This window comes from Cibotium barometz, chromosome 15 (assembly GCF_041138505.1).
Source record: "Cibotium barometz isolate CiBa-2024 chromosome 15, ASM4113850v1, whole genome shotgun sequence".
Taxonomy (NCBI): Eukaryota; Viridiplantae; Streptophyta; class Polypodiopsida; order Cyatheales; family Cibotiaceae; genus Cibotium; species Cibotium barometz.
The window spans coordinates 28,730,357-28,752,517 of record NC_141060.1 but is presented as its reverse complement, the minus strand read 5'-3'; the positions used below and the strand labels follow the sequence as shown (position 1 = coordinate 28,752,517).

Genomic DNA, 22,161 nt, shown 5'->3' with positions numbered 1-22,161 from the left:
TCATCCGCCCCAGCGTGTCGCCATTTGCAGCACCGATCTTATTTGTCAAGAAGAAAGATGGGTCTTCTCAGTTGTGTGTTGATTATCGTGCACTCAATAAGCTGACATCATCAAGAGCAGATTCCCGATGCCTCGAATTGACTATATTCTCGAGAGGCTGATGGAGCTAAGGTGTTCTCCAAACTGGATTTAAAGAGTGGGTACCACCAGGTTACGGATTGTAGAGGGGGACATCCCCAAGACAGCCTTCCATACAGAACGGGCCCACTATGAATTTGTGGTCATGCCATTTGGTTTGACGAACGCCCCAGCTACATTTAACCGCATGATGATGCGTATTTTTCGGGAGTTGATTGGAGAGTGTGTGTTCATATTTATGGATGACATACTCATATTTTCAGCTACAATTGAGCAGCATGACATTGATGTGGAGAAAGTCCTTAAGTTGCTGGAAAGCAACGAGCTCTATGTCAATGAAAAGAAGTCAGAATTTTATCTGTTCCAGGTACATTACTTGGGATATATAATTAGTGCTGAAGGCATTCGACTTGATCCGGCTAAGGTGGCCGAGATTGTTAACTGGGAAATACCACAGACAGCTTATGACATTAGATCATTTGTGGGTATATGCCCAGGCATATTCCACCCACATTGACAAGTTTTCTGATCTCACGAGACAGACCTCACCGATCTGCTAAAGGGAGTGAAAACAAGAAGGCAAAAGATTCGAATGACTCCACGAGCGTTGGAGGCATTCCAGAACCTCAAGGTGGCTTTGTCAGAAGCACCTTGTTTAGCTCTTGCCTCGTGCATCCCGCACTTGGATGCCACGTAGACATTTTTGTACAGAAGGTGCAGGACCTGGGATGGTGAACTGGTCCCATGTGAGCCCGAGTCAGCCAGGGATCCATCTGATCAGTCCTCCGAGGTCAGGTGTGCATTGTCCTGCACATGAGTCCAAGGTCAAATGTGCACTGTCCTGCACATGAAACAGTGCCAGTCTGCGTTGTGAGTCTCCCTCTAGAATGATGTCAGTGGTTCTGTGTATTTGGTATGGTACCGGATGCCAAACCACTGAGTAGACTATGTTTAGGACAAGGAGCCAGCCCATAGGGCTACCCCGGAGCTTAGTATGGGCATGCAAATGGTGTGAAACCATCCCCATGTGGGCCAGTAAGGCCCGGGCTGGACCCACCAGCCATGCAAGGGCTGTGGGACAGCCCTAAGGAGGCAAGAATAAGGCCATTTTCAGGAGGTTACAGCCTTCATGGGGCTGTAGGGCAAGTATGGGGCAGCCCGTACAGGCTGCCCAGCCCATGGATTGTGGGCAAAGGCTATGCCCATCCTTCTAGAAGCAAGTGCCTGCCTCCCCAGCTTGCTAGGGAATTTACGCAACATTTATTGGTATTTATTTGAGCATTTAATGCTGAAAATACTCAATCGTGGGAATATGCTGCTGGCTGCCTGCTTTTATGCTGGCCGACGGCCCTTGAAGGGTAGTATAAATAGGAGAGGTCCACAATGCCATAATTCATCTCATTTTTCACCAAGTGCTCAAGCAAACCAAGGGGCCAAGACAGTCAAGGGCTTGCTAACGCAAAGGGGTGAAGGATTCAGGTCAAGGGTAGGATTTTCCAGCCAAGAAAGGTCAAGTTTTTTGTATTTGTTTTCAGATTTACATCATTCTAATAAAGCAAATACACCATCCGTGGTGGGGGCCCTACATAGAGGGTAATTGGGACCCGATACTGTGTCCTCTCCATCTCCCTCTTCTCTCTCTATTTTCTGCACATCTCCTTTCAGTTTGTGCGTTAATTTTTGTCGCGCAAAAAGAGTGCTGATTTCTGAGTTTTGAAGTACCGATCTTTCTCTGAAGCTTCCGCATACTATAACCTTGGTCCCACACAAAGCTATAATAAGGGTTATACCAACCATCCTCCAAGCACTATGATGCAAGCCTTCCCAAGTTTACCTCTATATACCTGGCTACTCCCTTCTCAAGTGTGCGTCCCCCTACAGTTAGCAACAATATTCTCAAATGTGACATTAAACATGTATGCCTAAAAAACTATATTCGTGCAAATGTCCATCAACATTAGTGGTGGGATCTTAGTAGCTCTTTCCAAGATATTCTCCACCATAATGAGCCTTGTGGAGGCATAAATTTTTGACAGCTTAACCTACCACTCCTACCATTTGTATTTCTTTATCATTGAGTGGATGTTGGAATCTTCATCACGAGCTTCTTTAATAGCCATTTTAGCCTATAGAGCCAATAGCTCTAGGTTAGTCACAAAGGCATAAATGTGACTAGTATACCCTTTCCCAAAGACACTAGGGTTCCTATCTTTCCAGATATGGCAGAGAAGACTACTCCCAATATTATTCCATAGAATAGGATCCATATGCCTACATTCACCAAGAAGTATCTCTTTCCATGAGAAGGGGATAGCAATCATGCAAGATGTTAAGAAATTTCTTATTGCTTTCACAATTCATGGACAGATGCATTAAATATTCTACACCTTTGCCACACCTAGAGCAAATGCCATTATAAACCCCCACTCTTGTAGCTCTCTAGCCAGACCAAACTACTTTGTGTAGAATAAGCCCAAGAAAACAAGCATGTTTGGAGCTATTAGAAAAGACCCAAATAGATTTGAATCTATGGGTCCATTGGATAAGCATTCAAATTGATGCACCATCTATCATTCAAATTAGCTATAAGAGCAGAGTTATCACCTAGAAAGTTGATTATAGCACCTGATATCCAAGAGAGATTCCTTTTAATACCTCTTACCATCCCCTACGAGAGGGGCCAAATACCTATATCAGAAATTTGTCTGATCCTTTCCCTTAGAAGTGCCCTTAGAAGTGCCATGCAACAAAAAGTAGTAGACAAGTGTTCCAACAGAAGTGAAGAGCATTCCCACTTATCTTTGTTCCACAAATCTCTCCAAGATTTGATACCAACTTTGTACAGCTTGTGAGCTCTATTAAAGTCCTATTTATCTATGCTAGGAAGGAGGGAACCAAACCAACCAAAGTCCTCTAGAATGAGTCTAGACTTAGAATGGTGGGTGTCTTTTACCTGAAGGTAGGGTTTCCAAGCAGCCCCCCCACATGTTCCTAATCTGAGTTGAACCTTTAGGAATGAATTCCTTCCTAGACATAAAGATTTGCAGAGGAGAGAACCTTGTCCAGCACTTCTTTTACTTAAGCTCAAATATGTGACAGTCTATTTTGATGAATAGGGCTCTATTTTGATCAAGAGGGAAGTGATCAGAAATGAGAATAGACTTGTCAAGAGAGCAATCAAAAACAAAAGACAAATTAGACAGAGAGAAATTTACATAAACCTTGTTAAGTCTAGCTGCCTTGTAGTAGCTCCCCTCTTATTTGTTAGTCCAAGAGACCCTTTGTCCGCACGCAACTCGAATCCCGCGACTGTGGGCCGGGGATATAAATTTTTTAGCCGTCTCTTAAGCGACGCATATCAGTATGCAAACGTCGCTAAAACAGTCGTTTTAGACATTCGCTTAAATGACGACTCTAAAAACGTCGTATAAGCGACGATTTTTTAAAAAAAAAAATTAAACGTTGCTTAAGCGACGTGTTCATCATCGTATAAGCGACGTATTCATCATCGTATAAGCGACGCTAGATAATTTAAACCCCCTCGCTAGACCCCCCAATGGCTTGTAGTGCACTAAAAGTATCTAGAGTTTACATATCTTAAAGAAAAGAGTGAATTGATTTAAATAAAGATCAAACTAGTAAATATTTCCACCATGGCCTTGATGACTATGGTAAACGATTTGAGCTAAAAAATGATTTGCATATAGGAAAGATACCTACCTCGGTCCCTTAAGAAATATCAATATAAAATCCTTATTTAAGATTCATACAAATTAAACCTGCTGCTAAAAATGGTATATATCATAACAATATATAATTCTCACATAGAGAATAACACCTAAAGATTGATGCCCCATCAAGGCTACAAGCTCCTACTTGCTTAACATGATTAAGATAATGGCCTATACAATGGAAAATTATTATAACACAAGAACCACCACAAAAATTCCATACACATAGAATCTTAGCAAGAAGTTTTCCTTACAAAGATGTCATAGTTTATCTTGAATTTAGTGAAGTTCCTCAAGGTTAATTAGCTAAATGCATATTAAAGTTAAGTTTTATCCTTGATGTATGTTAAGGTGTAAAACCTTGTTTGCACGGGTAGATGAGGTGGTCTTTATCACTACAACAGAATGAGGGTTTAATAGCGAAAATAGTAGCGCTTTTATAACTAGAAGGGTGCGGAGATGTCGGGCCTATGTCGTTGCTATTTTCGCTGCTCAACTGCGAAAATAGCAGGGATATTTCATTGCCAACGAAAGTACTGCATAGTAAAAAAAAACTAGGGTAGACTGAGGAGTCTGCACAGGACTCCATAGTCTACCCCAGCTCTTTTTTTTTAAAATTTAGACACAGTAAAACTAACACAACTTCACATCATCATGGTCAAATCCCACCAGTACCACTGTCTTATGCGTCTCCCGAGGAGATTTTAATTTCTGCACAAATACAAACAAAAAAAAAGACAATTGCAATTCATGATTTTAGGAATGTCAAAATTCAATTATAATACTTAACGGAATTACATAAGTGTATAATTCCAAAAATCTCATATACAAGATAAAGCGTATTGAAAATCTATGGAGCTAGGGGCTATCTAGATCTCATGCTTTGTAATTATTATTGTTCCTTGTAGCTCCACCCCCTTCGCTTCTCAAATTTCCATTGCTTCTTGCTTGGACATTTGTACCACCGTTTTTAGTTACATGATCCTAAAACACAATAAAACTAACACAAGTGAAAATCAATTTTTCAAAAACAAAGAGGTTTAGGGTTTAGGAATGTACTTACTTGCCATGCTTGCCAAGCATGTCCTCCAGTAACAACAATATATCCTTCTTCTTGTACCCTATCAAATAGAGTTGCAAACCTCGTTGTAATGTAAAATCATATTAATCTTGCGTAGGGGGCGGTCCACATACAAACAAATGAACATTTTAGAAAGTTGTTATTTAAGAAAACCTTCTTTAATTAAAAGATAAGATATAATTTGAGGCTAATATATACTTACAAATATTGTTGGGATATCGACTCCTCCTTCACGTGTAACATCACACCCGAAGTTATTTGCCATCTATCCAAGAAAAAACATAAATACTTAAAACTCTTATGCATATGGCCTTATGCATATAGCCTTATGCATATAGCCTTATGCATATGGTCAATGCATAAGGCTAATGCATATGGCATAATGCATAAAGCTACCGGAAGGTACCGGCATGGATAGGTAGCTACCAGCATGCATTAGAAGGTATTGGTATGCATAGATTGCTACCGGCATGCCTAGGAAGTTACCGACATACATAGGTAGCTACCAGCATGCATAGGTTGCTATTGGCATGCATTAGAAGCTACCAACATGCCTAGGAAGCTACTGGCATGCATTGAGAGCTACCGGTATGTATAGGTTGCTACCGGCATGCATAGGTAGCTACCGACATGCCTAGGAAGCTATCAGCATGCATAGGTAGCTACCGGCATGCCTAAGAAGTTACCGGCATGCAAAGGTAGCTACAAGCATGGAAAAATAAACAAACCCTATAACATGTAAAAGCGAGAAGAAATATACAAGAAAGAGATCTCTTACCTTGTGAGGCTTGTATGTGTTGAAAACCTACAAAATCAAACCAAAATTAGAAAAAAATATTAATAACAAGCCCTAATCTTAAAAGCCCTAAAACTTACAAACCCTATAAACATGTAAAAGTATGAAAGAAGAAACATACAAGAAATAGATCTCTTATGAGGATTGTATGTGTTGAAAACCTACAAAATTAAACCAAGTCAAGGAAAAAAAAGTATTAAGAAAAATCAAGATCTCTTACCATATGAAGCTTTAATGGAGAGCTCTTAATTAAGGAAAAAGAATAAGGAAAAAAGATGAAAAGAAAAACTTAAAAGAGAGAAAAGAGAAAGAAAATACTAAAAAGAAAGCTTTCATAATATGGAAAGCTTGTTTGCATAGAAGATAAATGAAAACAATAGACATACCTTGCTTGAGCTTGAGGAGGATAGGGTAGGAGAGGTAGAAGTGATAGACAAGGCATAAATCTGTAAAAAAAAAAAACTCAGAGTACAAGTTTATTGTATTCAAAAGATAAAACTAGTGGCAAAAGAAGGGATATTTTTACAGTATAGCGGCATTTTTTCGCTGCTCTACGGATGCTACTATGCAATGTTATTTCGTTGCTGGGCAGTGATATTTTGTTAAGAGTTCAAACCAAGAGTGATTTTGTTTTTGATTATTCTCTAAATGCATCTAGTGTTGGCTATAAGCAATGATGTTTTGCACCTCCTAAACTCTTAATCCTTTTCTCTATGCATTGTTGTGGTAGGTGGGGGCACACCCAAGAGCCGTGCAAGTTGAAGTGTTTGTTCTATCCCTTTGTTTTATCTCCACATTTTTTACAAAGTCTTCCATGACTCCATACAGAATCATTTTCTACTCTTGAAGAATGAAAAAGTTTACTTTATCATTGCAAGTGCAATGTTATAAAGTATTTGTTTTTCTATCTCTTTAAGGGTGCTAGGGTTTCATGGGCATAGACATAGGGAAAACGATCTTCCATTGTGTGATAGATGGGTTGGTATCAGTGTCAGAGATCAACTTTTTTTCGAACCAGTGAAAAATGGGAAGACCTTGAAGTTCAATCGGTTTTTATTGAAAAGTTGCATAGTTTAATCGGTTTTATAACTAAAATTTCAAAATTTTAAATCTTTAAATTCAAGGCTAGCCAGAATGACAACCAATTTTTCTCAATTTGAGCAGTGAAAATTACATTGAAGGACGGTTTTTTTAGGAGAGTGGGTGGTATCCATGCTTGTTGATTTGAGAGAGAGAGAGAGAGAGAGAGAGAGAGAGAGAGAGAGAGAGTGAAAAACCCAATTTTGTAGTGTATGCGTTTCCCATTGAAATTGAGAATTAGAGGTTGAAATCTTGCATTGCCCTTATTTCTAAGGAAATAATTAGACGTGTCAGTTAGAATCTTGGTATTGGGGGAGAGAGAGAAAGAGAGACGAGCATTGAAATGGGGCTCTAGTGAGAAGAGAGAGATGGGAGGGAGGAGCGAGAGAAGAAAAGAAGCAAAGGGAGTATTGGGCTTGTCTTTGGACACACATACACGCTTCCAAGGGACAGGTACTGACTGCAAACCTGAAGAAAACGTGCATGGGGGTTTGCGCCACCCGCGGAGTGACGTGGCGTATCCGAAGCAGTGCTAGCCCTAATACCAGCCACGTCGCCACACACGCCACCTAGCTAGCCACATCCCCAAATCCAAACCACGTCGCCACAACTATTGCCACGACATTACAAAATATTGAACGCCAGAAAGTTAGATTTCACCCATCTCTTGTCCACGCTGGCATTTATGTAACGTCAAGCTTCTATCGCTTGTATACCACGTCAGTTCATGTCCGACACAATCATTCAGCTTCAAGTCCTAATCCACAGGCTGGTCGTCGCCACGTGTCGCCACTTCATTTTCAAGTGTTTATTGCCTTGTTGGCAATTTTGTCCTTAGTTTACAGTGACTGGGTGACCCGCCGGCGCCTGTCACATTGCTGACAAGACCACCAACGTGACAGACGACCCTGTACCCTTCTCTTTCATCTGTTTTCTCCTGCCCCCTCACCCGCACCGCCTTTGTCTAGCCCTCCTTTACCTCCGCGGTTTTCTCCCCTCTGTTTTTTTCCTCTGTTGGTTTCCTCACCTTGCCCTAGCCATGTACCTTCCTCTGTGTGTTTAGGGTTTCTCCTTCCTGCAGGGTTCTTCTGCATTTCTTTTTTTCATTTTTCTGCATGTGCAGGTTAACACAGTTGCTTCCTTTGCAGCAGATCCATCTTCGTCCATATTCGGCAACCAGATCGAGCCTTCTGCGGACGGCTATACGCTCTTCTACACTTGAGGTTTTCTTGCACTCAAGATCACATCTCAGGACAGTGAAGGCAAAGCTTCTGGCAATGGATCTCATGAAGTGAGGTGCAGATCTTCTGTTAGCTGTTTCAACTGAAGCTTTCCGAAGTTTGCAGAGGCGTAATCACGAAGCTCTTTACGATAGACCTGCTTGAGCAAGGAGCTCAAGGTCTAACGTTGCAGTGTGTCGAAGAGAGAAAAGCTGAGCTTGATGCGTGATCGCGAGGCCCTACTTTGCTGTGCTTGTTATCACAAGCCTCCCCCTCAACAAAAGCCCGGGGTTATCAGTTCCGACAAAAACTGCAGTTATGGTTATGATCATAAAACCATGGCAGTTACATTCTGAGCTCTTCCTGCACATGTTGCACATGATAGATTATCTCACTCTTGTTTTTTTGAGCTTTTCCTGCATCCAATGAGCAGCAATCCTGCACTTTTTTGAGTAGAGAAACCCCTCCTAGGCCTCCCCTTTCCTTAAGCTTGGAGTTTCTCGGGCTCCACATTGTCTGTCTCTGCTCTTCCAACATAGCCTCTACTTGTTATCACGAGGCTGTAAAGGTTGATATCATGAACAAAATCTAGCCTTTTTCTGCACATTTTGACATTTCCAGTTCAGAGCTGCAGGGTTGGCTATCTGACTGCAAGGATATCATGATTCTGTATTGAACATTTTCTTCCTCACATTCCATCACACTTTACTGCAGGAAAGAAAAGAGCCCCCAGAATTTGTTGACTTCTTCTTTGCAATCGTGACGATTGTCTAAGTGATTTGTGGTTTTGATACCTTGGCTTTCCTTTCAAACCAGCATATTCTTCCACTACTAGCGTCAAAATTATTTGATATCATTTTCATCTGTACCCCTTTTGGGTCGTGCTGGTTGATAATCATCTTCACATATCATCTATTCTCTTCCGAGTCCGGCCCCTCCGCCTCTGCCTCCACCTCCCTTTTTCCCTTCTTTTATATTTCAACCCTTCCCTCAACCCATGCATATACTATGTGGTCATGTGAGCTTTGTTCACTAAACCACCACCTTCATTATTAGAACCTTGCACTTGCAAACTTGCTGAAGATCAAACTGCAGTCTTGACATCATTTTGTCAGAGTTTTACATCAATTATATATTGAGACTAATTTGGCGGCTGGCCAGGCCTCCTCTCCTCTCAATATCATATGTGAAGCATCAATTCTGCTGTAGCAGTACCCAAGGAGTAAACATCCTCACTGGCTCATGGGACACTTAGGCCCCAATAGTGTGACTGATGTTCTTAGATTCACAATTTTCAGCCTGATGAGCTAGGACTAATGTCATTCTTATAGTCACATCATTCACATTAACATTGTCATGGTCACAACTGATTGAACCTCGGCTTTATCGATTTGAGGGGTCTTTACCCCTTCAATCAAGTGCACATGGCCTCTTTGCCAACTGCAATATCTGAGGCCAACTATGTGGAAGGCTCAGAGTCGAGGCCATTTCAGGCCAACCAAGAGCTGGAAGATTGCCCTCATCAAGCCAAAATTTTAGAGAATAAGATTTGCATCCCGGAGCTATCTTCCTTTCAGATAAGGTGGATAATATGTCCTGGAATTATCGTTTATCTAATGTGAAAGTTCAGCAAAATATACCATTCTTAGGACACATCCCATGCTTCTCTTGGCTGTTAACATGTCATTTTGTTGTGTCTGGGACTGCAGGCACTTTGTCTCCACTGTCCGAGGCAGAGACTTCACCAAATGCTGGCCTTTTCGACAAAGAATATTAGAAAAGTGCCTTAGTGTTGGCCTGAAACCATTTCTGCCACCTTTTGATACCCCTCCCATAGGTTATGACCATGTAGAGAGCGAGCATGAAAGACCAGTTTTGAGTTTCCAGCAAGTGCTTTTGAAAAAGGAGATGAATGAGCTATGCAACGGAAATAGGGAGCAAGATTGTACGAATGTCTGCAAGACAGGTGACCTAACTACCTCCACTGGTCAGTTGCCCGCCGCTGACAAAGAGCTTGGTTATTGTGTTGAAGCCCAACTTTCAGTGAAGCAATCAGAGGAGAATCTTTCAGAAGGTATGGGGATGGTTCAGCCCCTTGGAGCAGATCAGAAAACGTTGTTTGAAACAGTAGTGAGTGTAGCTTCTGAGAGGACTCATGATGTGACAGAGAATGAGACAGGCAAGTGTGCTGATGTAGTATTTAGCAGCCTGCTTCCTGCAGAACAAGTAGATGTGACAGGTGATTTCTCAGACCATGGAAGAACCGAGGCACATGCTTCTGCTCATTTGGAAACTATCTGCTCTCAGAGTGACAACACTTCTGTTGCAGTGGAGGTTTCTAAAGCTCAATCTCACGGCCTTTTTGATTCTGAAGCTGGCTCCATTCAAGCTACAAAAGCTGATGTTAGTGATCATGAAAATGGTGAAAGAGGAAAAGTTCGACAACAACAACACGGAGGCAAGTTTAGATTGCTCTCAAATGACTGCTCCATAGGCCATAAGCAGGCAGATTTTCACAATCTGAAGCCTTCGAAGGTTTCCATATCTGGAAAAGCATGTCAGAATAAATCTCAACCACTATGTGAGAGGCTGAATGTATCGGATCGGGCCATTCCTTCATGTTTTGAGCCGGCATCAATGGGACTGCAGAATAGAGTTGAGAAAAGTAGAAATTGCGAGGATTTTAGTTTTACAGGCCTAAACTTGGATACTTTAATACCGCAAGTCTGCCCTGTATGTCTAAACTTTACTTCTACTTCCAACACTGCGCTGAATGCACATATAGATCATTGTTTGGAAAGTGTCTTACCAGGTGACAAAGGTGAAGCAAGAGCGTGCAAGAGCAGAATGAAGCCACGGAAAATGCGCTCCATGGTAGACATTTGTGCCGTAGCACCTGCTCGTACTTTGGAAGATTTGGAATCGAGCTCAGAACGGTGGGCTTTGGATGACAAGACGTGCACTGATGATCCTTCGTGCTCTCTGGGCTGGAGGGGTGGGGTTATTCGAAGACAACCTCGGACCTCCTTGTATCGTGGGTCAGCTTGGAAAGGAAAAAGCACTCTAGAAGGAGAAGAGACATCACAAGTAGCTGGACCTTCTCCAGAGCAGAAACAACAGCAGCCAGAGAAGGTTCGAAAAAAGTACCCTGTCAAGAAAGCTGCTTCAAAGCATGAAATGCATGGAAGCAGGTCAAGTACAAGTGCAATTGATGCGGAAGATGAGGTATTATTTTTCTTCCTTGTCATTGTTGAGTGTTAATTTGTTTTGAAGCCTTTTATGAGTAGTTAACACCATTAGATTGTGGCAAAATGCATCAGACCATTTATCACAGCCTAGTATATGATAGAACACCTACGTCTCATCACATACAGTAAATTTATATTTATAAATTTGATGAATATGCGACGTGAGATAGAGTTGAAGCCTGTAGGATAGATGCTATTTTGAGTTAAGTTCAACCCACAGCTTAGTGTTGTAGATTGCTGATGCTCAACAGTAATCTTGGTGACTAAAATAGAGATATTCTAGCTATGATCTCTTGGTTAATTTCTGCTGGTTGGAGGTTATCAAAGATGGCAGCTACACCCAGATGTTGAAAAGATTGTTGTTGCACTTACGTATAGCTTTTCATGAGTAGGCAGTGAAGAAGTACGATTTGAAGATTCTTGCTATGGTGTGTGCGTGGTGACTCTGGTCTTCACTTGTCTGTGGTCATTTCCACGTGGCACCCGTGTGGGATGCATGTGAATATACATGCTATTTTGAGTTAAGTTCAACCCACAGCTTAGTGTGGTAGATTGCTATGCTCAACAGTAATCTTGGTGACTAAAATAGAGATATTCTAGCTATGATCTCTTGGTTAATTTCTGCTGGTTGGAGGTTATCAAAGATGGCAGCTACACCCAGACGTTGTTGCACTTACGTATAGCTTTTCATGAGTAGGCAGTGAAGTACGATTTGAAGATTCTTGCTATGGTGTGTGCGTGGTGACTCTGGTCCTAGGTCTGCACTTGTCTGTGTTGTCATTTCCACGTGGCACCCGTGTGGGATGCATGTGAATATACATGTGCTCTGCTGTGTCCGTGCATGTACACCACATTGGGGGCTAAAGAGGGCTTCCTCCTTGTGGTATTTTACCACCAGACGAGTGTTATCTTGTAAAGCTTTTCAGGATCCCAAGGAAGTCATCAATGGTACCAAATTTCCATGGTAATAGCATACAAATAACAATCAGCTTAACGATGATGCCTAGGCCGAGCCAATCCTCAAGGCTCCGATCATTATCCGAGGCAAACTCCAGTCGGATTTTTTCACTACTCATTGTGCAGCTGGGTACCTCAGGCAGCCCACCAAGAGTTCACATTTGTATGCCAGCTAGCCAAGTATCTCTCAGCTACGGAACAAAAGAGGAAACTGACTCTACAGCTGAATCTCTGTTTCAATCCATCATGCAGCACTTCTCAGATTTTTGGCAGCAAATATAAACTCTCGGGCATCCAAAATGATTGTTAGGAAGCATTTGGTCATCATCGGGCAGCATCAAGAGGTGCTTGCAGCATAGGCAGCCTCACGGGCAGCGCAGCCAGGGGAAGTAGTTCCGGGCTGGTATGAAAGGCGTGCGGAGCAGAAACAAGAGACAAGGGGGACTGATACAGAAGGGTGCTAGGCTGCGTTTTGTGGAAATGATGAAGCACATAGAGAAAATTGGCGCCTGAGTCCCTTTTTTGCGGGGCCCAATGTAATAGACCCTCCCACTTGCGTGGCCTTGTTTGTTACTTTGGTCCTGGCCACATTGAAAGGATTCACACAATAATATCATAACTTAATAAAATTTCAATTAAACATGCTAGGTGTCATGCATGCGTAGCCTTGAGATTTTCAGGTGTCCTCAACATTCTTGCGTTGGGGCCACGTCAATGGCTAAAGACGGTTCATGCTCAAATTTTTACGTGAACAACTCATTAAGGAAAAAAATCCCCCATCTTGCAAAGCTTTGTTGCAGATACATTTTAAAAGCAAGGGGTCAAGTAGGTGACGTCTCGCCCGGCTGTTGTCCTCCATTGAGAGGTAAGCATCAAATTCAATATCTCTATAGTTGTTTTGCTATAGTAGATGCAATTTGGTTTTCTAGTTCTATAGCTTTTTGCTTTACCAGGTGCAATCAGGTCTCCTACCTCTATATTTGTCTTGCTAAAGCATATCAAGGAAATGTTGTGTAAACCTAAGATCTGGGATTCCCTTTGAGATCTTGCCACCAAGTAACTCCCTGGAACATCTCAACATTTAACAATTTGATGTTCCTCAGGATATTGCATAATAGCAAAATGCGATTCTCACCTAAGCTCTTAAATAGTATCATTCCCTCTCTTTCTCCTCCATAGAATACACCACTTGAATGAAAGGAGGGTAGGCTGCCAACAAGGCAGAAATAGTCCCGTGCGGAGCATGCTGAAATAAAGCTTTTAGTGTCATGTGCATGCACATGGACATGCCTAACCCAAAGCTAATCTCTGAAGGGTAGCAGATAGACAGTATATTTAGGGCATTCGTAGGCTCAGACGAAAGGTCCAGATGAATCCTGGTTGGACAGGATGTCAGTCGGCCAAGTGGACAGCAGTCCACAAATGAGGTCGGTAGCATTTATAGGCTTGGTGTCCTTTGAACTGGCTGACAGTGAGTCGGCTAGTCAATGGGCATAATTTGGGCCTATATAAGGCGCATCCAGCTTTTCATTCAGGCATCTGACTCTCTACAGGGGTTGGGTCACAGTAGCATAGGTAGGATACGGTTTCTATCTTTTTGGGGCATGCCTATGGCTGCAAGAAATCATGTAAGGACCATCTGTGGTTGTGCAACACACCCACGAGCGTAAGAAATTATGCGAATAGGAGCACCTTGAGGCTTCGTAGTTTCCATTTCCACTACAAGTATTGGACAAAAGGTAAATCTTTCATACCTTTGCCAAATAAAATATATTTTGATTTATTTATTTTTTGGTTTTTCATTTAATCTCAAGTGTAATGCATAATCCAAGCCAAGTAATCATGTACTAATCACTAATGCATGAATCTCACGTCCTATGCAAATACTTAGATGCAAGAGAATTTAACCACAAAATCCTCATCACAATGTGCTATTTTCTTCAATTAAATGTGCAAATTCAAATTCAAATGCACACTAAAACGACTCTTAATTTGCACCCAAACTTTCATCTATGCATTGTGCACTATACTCAAATGACACTTGCAATATCAAATTGCACAATGCAACCGTCACTTGATGCAACCATAAGCACACACCCTCTCAAAAACGAGTAAGAATAAATCATTTTGTGCCTTGTAAATCAGCTTACTTTTGAAAGTAAAAAATACTTACTTGGATTTGTTCATATGTGGGTGAGAAGAGGTTTGTTGATAAGAGAAGACTGCACTTTCATGCGCGGAGTTAAAAAGTGAAAGCCTTTTCACCTTGCTTCAAGAGATTTCTCACAAATTTTCTATGTTTTGCGAGAAAAGAAATGACTTAGACCTCTTTAGATTGATGGTTTATGTTGCAATGGAGAGAGAGAGAAATGAAATGAAATGATATATTAACGTCCTCAAAAGGCCAAAATGACCTATGAGACCAAAAAGGTTACAACAGTTGGTGGATCTGATACAATGTGTGTGTAAGAAAAGCTAAAACAACTAAACAACTAACTGAAACTGAAACAACAACTATGAGAAGTAAGGTACTAGGAGCTCCTAATGGATAACATTTGGGAACGAAAACTCTAGCAACAAAGGTAAGCATCATATACATCACTATCCAAAGATGTCTCTCATCGGTCGATGGCGGATATCCTCAATGTCCTCCATGGTGAGTACTTTGACTGGACGTCTCCCATGCCGTGCTAGTATGGTCCTCTGAGAGAGAGAGAGAGAGAGAGAGATTGTTTTAGGTGTAAGCTTACATAAATATCTTATGTGCAAAGGCTAGAGAACTTGAGGGTTATATGGTTTTTTGCTTGAAAATGCTCAAAGAAGAGAGAGAGAGAGAGAGAGAGAGAGAGAGAGAGGAATTTATGTTTGTCGGTTACGAGACAAAAAAAGAAATGCAACCTTTTTGAATTTTATCAAAATATAAAAATCTGATTTATCTCACGAGTGGGTGGGCCCATGGTCAACCACCCAAACAATCCATTGTGGGCCTTGACACATGGCATCATGTGCCTTCCACACGAGGCTAGCCACCAGGCATATCAACGCCACGAGTACACAAGAGCTTTATCTAGCCCATGCTTTACAAGGTGACGTGGTTCATCTTAATTCTGCACGGCGTAGAGACTCCTTGAGGTAATGCTGCTAACGAACAAATGTCGACATGCTTCAAAATACATAGTCTATCGATTGCCAACTCGTCGCTCAAACAAGTTTGGAGGTTAAACACCAATTGAATGTCCCTTGATTCTACGTATTGACCTTTGTCAACATCAAGTTTACACACAATCTTTCGTTTGCTTCAACGTCGTACTAGTGTTTGCAACCATCTAAAGACAACTGTCCATGATTGATGCTATGACGTGCAGAGAAAACCTTGGATTTTGTCCACGCAATCGATTGGCAGTTGACTTACCATGCGTTGAAGCAAAGTCCATATGGCAAAACCTCATTTTGAAATACTCTAGCACAATGTTCTAAGGTTTACTTGACCTATACCAAACAAAGTAAAATGTAACCTTTTGAAAACTAATGGATACTAAAATGCACTTCCTCTCTTAAAAAAAAAGAGGTCTTCATAGTCTTTTCCAATGGTTCTCTCTCTCTCTCTCTCTCTCTCCCCTCCCCCCTTCTCCCCTCCCAAAAAAAAACACTAAGGTTTATGCACTTTCTATGCATGAAATATAATCAAAAGCTATCTAATTTCTTTCAACAAACATGCTAAATCATTTGCTTTGATACAATGCTCAATTTTCAACACATGATAAAACACTTTGACACCAAATGAAACACCCCAAGCAACAAATCACTTACTTGTATGCTCGCCCAAGACCGATTCTCTTTACCAAGTCAAACCAATATATAATTGTACATGCACACATTAAACTAAAATGGACAATGAAAGGGGTAGGCTATTTACGAAGTCAATCCAATCCATAATTACACATGCACACACATTAAACTAAAGTGGACAGTGAAAGGGATAGTTATATAGTCTTGTGGGTTGACTACCATGAGTATATAACATGCATATTCCTAAAAGGTGAATTTGGGCATGTTCTAGGATTCATCTAGGTATATATATATATAGCACTTGCCACCTAGGTAGGGTGGCAAGTAGTAAATTGGCACTTGCCACCCTACCATAGGCTTCAGACCTTAAAGTGGACAATGAAAGGGCTAGCACTTGGCACCCAATCGTAATGTAACGTGATTGCTATGCGGAAGTGTGCTTAATGATGATTAATTCAAAGCAATAAACATTAATGCTAATCACAAGCTCATGACATAAAGAAGTAGAGAGAAGGAGAAGAGAGACTCTTTACCTAACCTACTCCTACTATATATTATTGAATGAATTGAGTAATTACAATGATTGCCATAGATCCAATGTAGATCTAGACTATGAATGCTATGATTGAACTTATGCTTATTGTTCTCCATTGTGCGTTAATGGAAAACGCTGATTTGGTGATGTGCTTGGTTGATCCACACTGTTAGACTGCATGTCCTTTGTCTTGGCTCTGCAATCTCTGTCTTTGAATGATTATGAATGACCCATGACTTTCCTTTATATAGTAAAGTGATAGCAAGTTGTAATCAAGTCGGTTTTCACTTTTCAGGCCATAAAAAGTCATAAAAAATGTCATAAAATGTGTTCATATTGTGCCCATAATATGTCCCAACCATGGGTGCATGTCTTGGACACCTCTGGGTACCTATAGGGCCACCAAAGTAGCTCCAAACTGCTCGTATACGACCTCTAACTTTGCCCTTAAGGCGGCTGTAAGGAATAATCATGTCTACGAGGCACTGGATTAAGGTATGCACGTGACATTCCCTCCTGCTAAACTTGGAGCTAGGGTGCACAAGCTATATCTTTGCTCCATGTTGATTTCACTACGGATTGGATGTCCATATGGTATCCCCACTACTATTTTCTTGGGAATTGTAGGCAATGGAATCTGGAATTGTTTGTGGCTCTTTATGCTTGAACAATTAAACTTCTTGGTTGACCTCGACTTGCGGATCCGACACGGTTTCTAGTGCTTCTTTGGTATCCCTTTGTTCTTGGTCTTCTACTGTGGTACTCTTGTTCTCTTCCTGGGTTCTTACCACACTTGCTTCCACTGGAGTACTTTGACTCATCATGGCAAAAAGCTTCTTTATTTCTTTCCAATACTCTTCTTCACGTATTTCGTCGTCTTTTCTTCTTTGCCTTGCTTCTTCTTCATGTTGTTCCCTTCTTTGCCTTGCTTCTTCTTCACGTTGTCTCCTTTGACGATCCTGCTCTTCACATGCTTGTTGGTAAATTTTTTCCCTTTCCTAGGATTGCTGTTCGAACACATTGTCCAACTAGCTTCACTTTGTCTTTTCATCAAAGTGAAAATATCCTTTATGGTTGCCATGAAGAAATGTTGGTTTTTTTTTTTTTGGCTATAATCAACCCTGAAACCCTAAACCTAGGCCTCTACATGCATTCTAGACAACCGAGAACCATGCTAGACTGAAATCTAGACTTTCTAGCACTATACTATGTTGACAATGAGCAAAAAGCTGATGCAAAAACGTTGATTTGAAGCAGAAATGTAAACCCTAATTTTGCTTGCAAACCCTCACTTGTTGATTTACATGCAAACCCTAGCATTGATGACAACTTTTCCTAGGAACAACCTAGACATGCTTTGATACGAATGTAAATGAGTACTATGCGGAAGCGTGCTTAATGATGTAACCTAGGCATGCCTTGATACCAATGTAACATGACTACTATGTGGAAGCGTGCTTAATGATGATTAACGCAAAGCAATAAAGATTAACGCCAATCACATGCTCATGACAGAGTGAAGGAGAGAGAAGGAGAAGAGAGAGACTCTTTACCTAACCTACTCCTACTATATATTACTGAATGAATGAGTAATTACAATGATTGCCATAGATGCAATGTAAATCTAGACTATGAATCTACGAATGAACTTATCCTTACTGTGCTCCACTGTGCATTAATGGAAAACACTGATTTGGAGATGTACTTGGTTGATCTAAAATGTTAGATTGCATGTCCTTGGTCTTGGCTCTGCAATCTTTGTCTTTGAATGATTATGAATGACCCATGACCTGCCTTCATATAGTAAAGTGATAGCAAGTAATTAGGTCGGTTTTTTACTTTTCAGGCCATAGAAAGTCATAAAAAATGTTATAAAATGTGTTCATATTGTGCCCATAATATGTCCCAACCATTGGTGCATGTCTTGGGCACCTATAGGGCCACCAAAGTGGCTCCAAATTGCCCATATATGACCTCTAACTTTGCCCTTAAGGCGGTTGTAAGGAATAATCATGTCTACGAGGCACTGGATTAAGGTGTGCATGTGACATTCTCTCCTCCTAAACTTGGAGCTAGGGTGCACAAGATGCGCCTTTGCTCCATGTTGATTTTACTGTGGATCTGATGTCCCATATGGTGTCTCCACCACTATCTCCTTGAGGACTGCGGGCAATGGAATCTAGAATTGTTTGTGGGTTTGCATGCTCGAACAATGGTACCTCTTGGTTGATCTCGACCTACGGATCCGACATGGTTTCTAGTGCTTCTTTGGTATCCCTTTGTCCTTGGTCTTCTATTGTGGTATTCTTGTCCTCTTTCTTGGTTTTTACCACACTTGCTTCCACTGGAGTACTTTGACTCATCATGGCGAAAAGCTTCTTTATTTCTTTCCATACTCTTCTTCACGTATTTCGTCATCTTTTCTTCTTTGCCTTGCTTTTTCTTCACGTTGTTCCCTTCTTTGCCTTGCTTCTTCTTCACGTTGTTTTCTTTGGCGATCTTGGTCTTCACATGCTTGTTGATAAATCTTTTCCTATTCGTGGAAGTGCCATTTGAACATTGCCGAACTAGCTTCACTTTGCCTTTAAATCAAAGCGAAAATATTCTCTATGGTTGCCATGAAGAAATGCTTGTTGTTTTTTTTTTCTATAATCAGTCCCAAAACCCTAAACCTAGGCTTCTACATGCATCCTAGACTTCCTAGAACCATGCTAGATTGAAATCTAGAATTTCTAGAACTATACTATGCTGACAATGAGCAAAAAGTTGATGGAAAAAGGTTGATTTGATGCAAAAACGCAAACCCTAATTTTTCTTGCAAACCCTAAAATGGAAACCCTAATTTGTTGATTTACATACAAACCCTAGCATTGATGAAAAACTTCTCCTAAGAACAACCTAGACATGCTCTGATACTAATGTAACATGACTACTATGTGGAAGCGTGCTTAATGATGATTAATGCAAAGCATTAATGATTAATGCTAATCACATGCTCATGACATAGAGAAGTAGGAGAAGGAGAAGAGAGAAGACTCTTTACCTAACCCCCTTTCTTTAATCCTTTATCCTTGACTTTGGTCTTTGCTAACTGTTGACTTTGTTGCTAAGTTTGAGCATAATGTTCACTTGCGAGTTGTCTATCCAATTGACCTGTTTGTAATGTTAAGAGCCTTGCTTGATAGCTAGTTACCTGCCCTCCACCTTCATGTGCAAGCAATTTCAAAGTGGGAATCTTTACATCAAGAGGCAACATCGCTTCTTTCCCAAACACAAGATGATATGGTGAGAACCTTGTCCCTTGTTTAACAGCCAATCGGTAAGCCCTAAGTGCACATGGCAACTCTAAATCCTAGGTTTTTACATGAGGTCCCATAATTTTGCTTAATATGCGAATCAATTCTTCGTTGAAATGTTCATTTAAGCCATTGCATTGCGGATAGTGAGGAGTGATATCAGATATACTTGTGTTTTATTTTCAACTTGTCACACAATAAATCCATAAGTCCATTGCGGAATCTCGGGCCTTGGTCTAATAAGAGGTTCAAGGAACTCCAAAACGACAACAGATGTCTTCATAAACAAATTTGGACACTTCTTTGGCATCTCTAGACTTGATAGCGTTAGCTTTAGCCCACCGAGACAAATAATCCACTGTTGTGAGAATGTAACATTTTCCCCTTGCAGTCATCGGAAGTGGACCAATAGCATCTTTTGCCCATCGCTCAAATACATCATATGCAAGTATTATGTTATGAGGTTCATAGTGCAGGATTCTCTTACCCATCCGTTGACATTCATGGCAAGATTTACACCAGTGTTGTACATCTCTTTGCACTGAAGGCCATACATAACCTTCCATCAAGATCTTTTGCAATGTAATTTTGAAGGCATAATGATCTCCACAAGCTCCCTCATGCCGGCTTCAAGGATATGATACAGCTCCTCTCTCCATGATGGCACTCGCCTCAGAATCTAGTCAGCTCCCTTCATGTACAACTCATCATTGATGAGTGTATAGCGTTGGCTTTTGTTCATTAATTGGTACTTCTTTTGCTTACTAGGTCATGGAGGTAAAGTACCTAGCCTCAACAAAACTTCCAGTTGAGCTAAATACTCTCTCCATTGATACAAAGGACCCTCTATTTTGCCTATATACATTTCATTTCCAATAGCTTGTTGAGCTATTTCATGTGCTAGATGATTTTGGGCTCACTCTATATGTTGAAGATTCCATGCTTCTAAGCGTGCCAGCCGCCTCTTAATCTGATTACTAATGATTTCAAACTCACTTTTGATTTGCTAGACACCCATAACTTGCTTGACTACGAGCAATGCATCTTCTTTGATCTTAAGCCGTTTTATTCCAAGATTGAGACACACTAGCAAGCCTTGATACAAAGTGGAATACTCTGCCTCATTATTACTCTTGGCACCTAGCCTCAAACATTGTTTCTTGACTTCATGCTGAGGGTCATACACGATAAACCCCCCCTGTAGCTTGATTCAAGCTCTTCTTAAAGGAACCATCAAAGAAAAGAGTATATGCAGTAGATAGCTTTGTTGTTTCTCGTTGTGCCTTTGATCTCTCCACTTCCTTTACTAAAATGGGACCTTCTTTATATGTCAGAAGGTTTGCAAGGGTGGCTTGGGTTGAATCTTCAATCAAGAAAGTAAACTTGAACACCTGCAATTCCACAATCCAACGCATCATGCTTTTAGCCAAGTTAGTATTATTGACTAGTTAAGGCAAAAGAGTATAACTGATTAAAACTACAAATGGCTTGGGCAATAAGCAGGCTCTGAACCGCTTACATCATATACAAGACTGGACAATTTGAGCTCGGCTTCAGTATATCTTTGCTCAGCCTCCGTCTTTACTCGACTTGTATAATACACTGGCCGCATGTATCTTGACTCCTTCCCTTGCTGGAGAAGGATGGCTCTTATCGCATGCATCTGGCCCAATTGAAGGGTTAACATAAAACCTTTTATCAACTTCTGGAGTCTTCACACTGGAGATTTCACCTAAAACTTCTTTCACTTTGTTGAATATTTCCTCACATTCTTCATTCCATTGGAGTGGGTCCTTCTTTGCTTCTTGTTGCAGAGGATATAAAAGTTGAGAAATAAGAGAAATGAACCTGGACATATACTTGACCTTTTGAATGAAAGTGTGCAATTGCTTCGTTGATGTAGGAGAGGGAAGCACAATTAAGGCCTTTACCTTCTCAAGATCAGCTTCAATACCATTTTGAGAAACAAAATGGCCTAGAAGTTTGGCTCTTGGTTGACTAAGAAAGCATTTTTTTGGATTCAACCGCTCACCCCTTGCATCAAGCCGGCAATAAAATTGTTCCCGCTTGACACAATGCTTCTCTCTTGCACTAAAAATACAAATGTCATCGAGAAAGACTTTCACAAACTTGTCAAGAACACTTCATTAGCTCTTTGTTGATACCAAGAAGGTGTATTAGTAGTGAGACCAAAGGGCATCACCTTATAACAAAAGCATCCCCACGGCATGATGAAAATGGGGTTTTCCCAAAACTGGATCAGAGGGGTGTCTTGCCTATACAGGGAGGC

General features: G+C 41.0%; 1 protein-coding gene across 4 annotated transcripts in view; it reads left to right on the top strand.

Moving 5' to 3' along the window:
* Nucleotides 1-7,789: 7,789 nt before the first annotated feature.
* Nucleotides 7,790-22,161, top strand: part of LOC147631140 (uncharacterized) — a 64,773-nt gene continuing 50,401 nt past the window's right edge. For all 4 annotated transcript variants that reach the window (XM_086809483.1, XM_086809485.1, XM_086809484.1 and 1 more), the window contains exons 1-2: nt 7,790-9,628; nt 9,756-11,271. In XM_086809483.1, the coding sequence (XP_086665609.1) occupies nt 9,471-9,628; nt 9,756-11,271 (1,674 nt within the window). In that variant the 5' untranslated portion in view covers nt 7,790-9,470. The remainder of the gene's footprint in view (nt 9,629-9,755; nt 11,272-22,161) is intronic.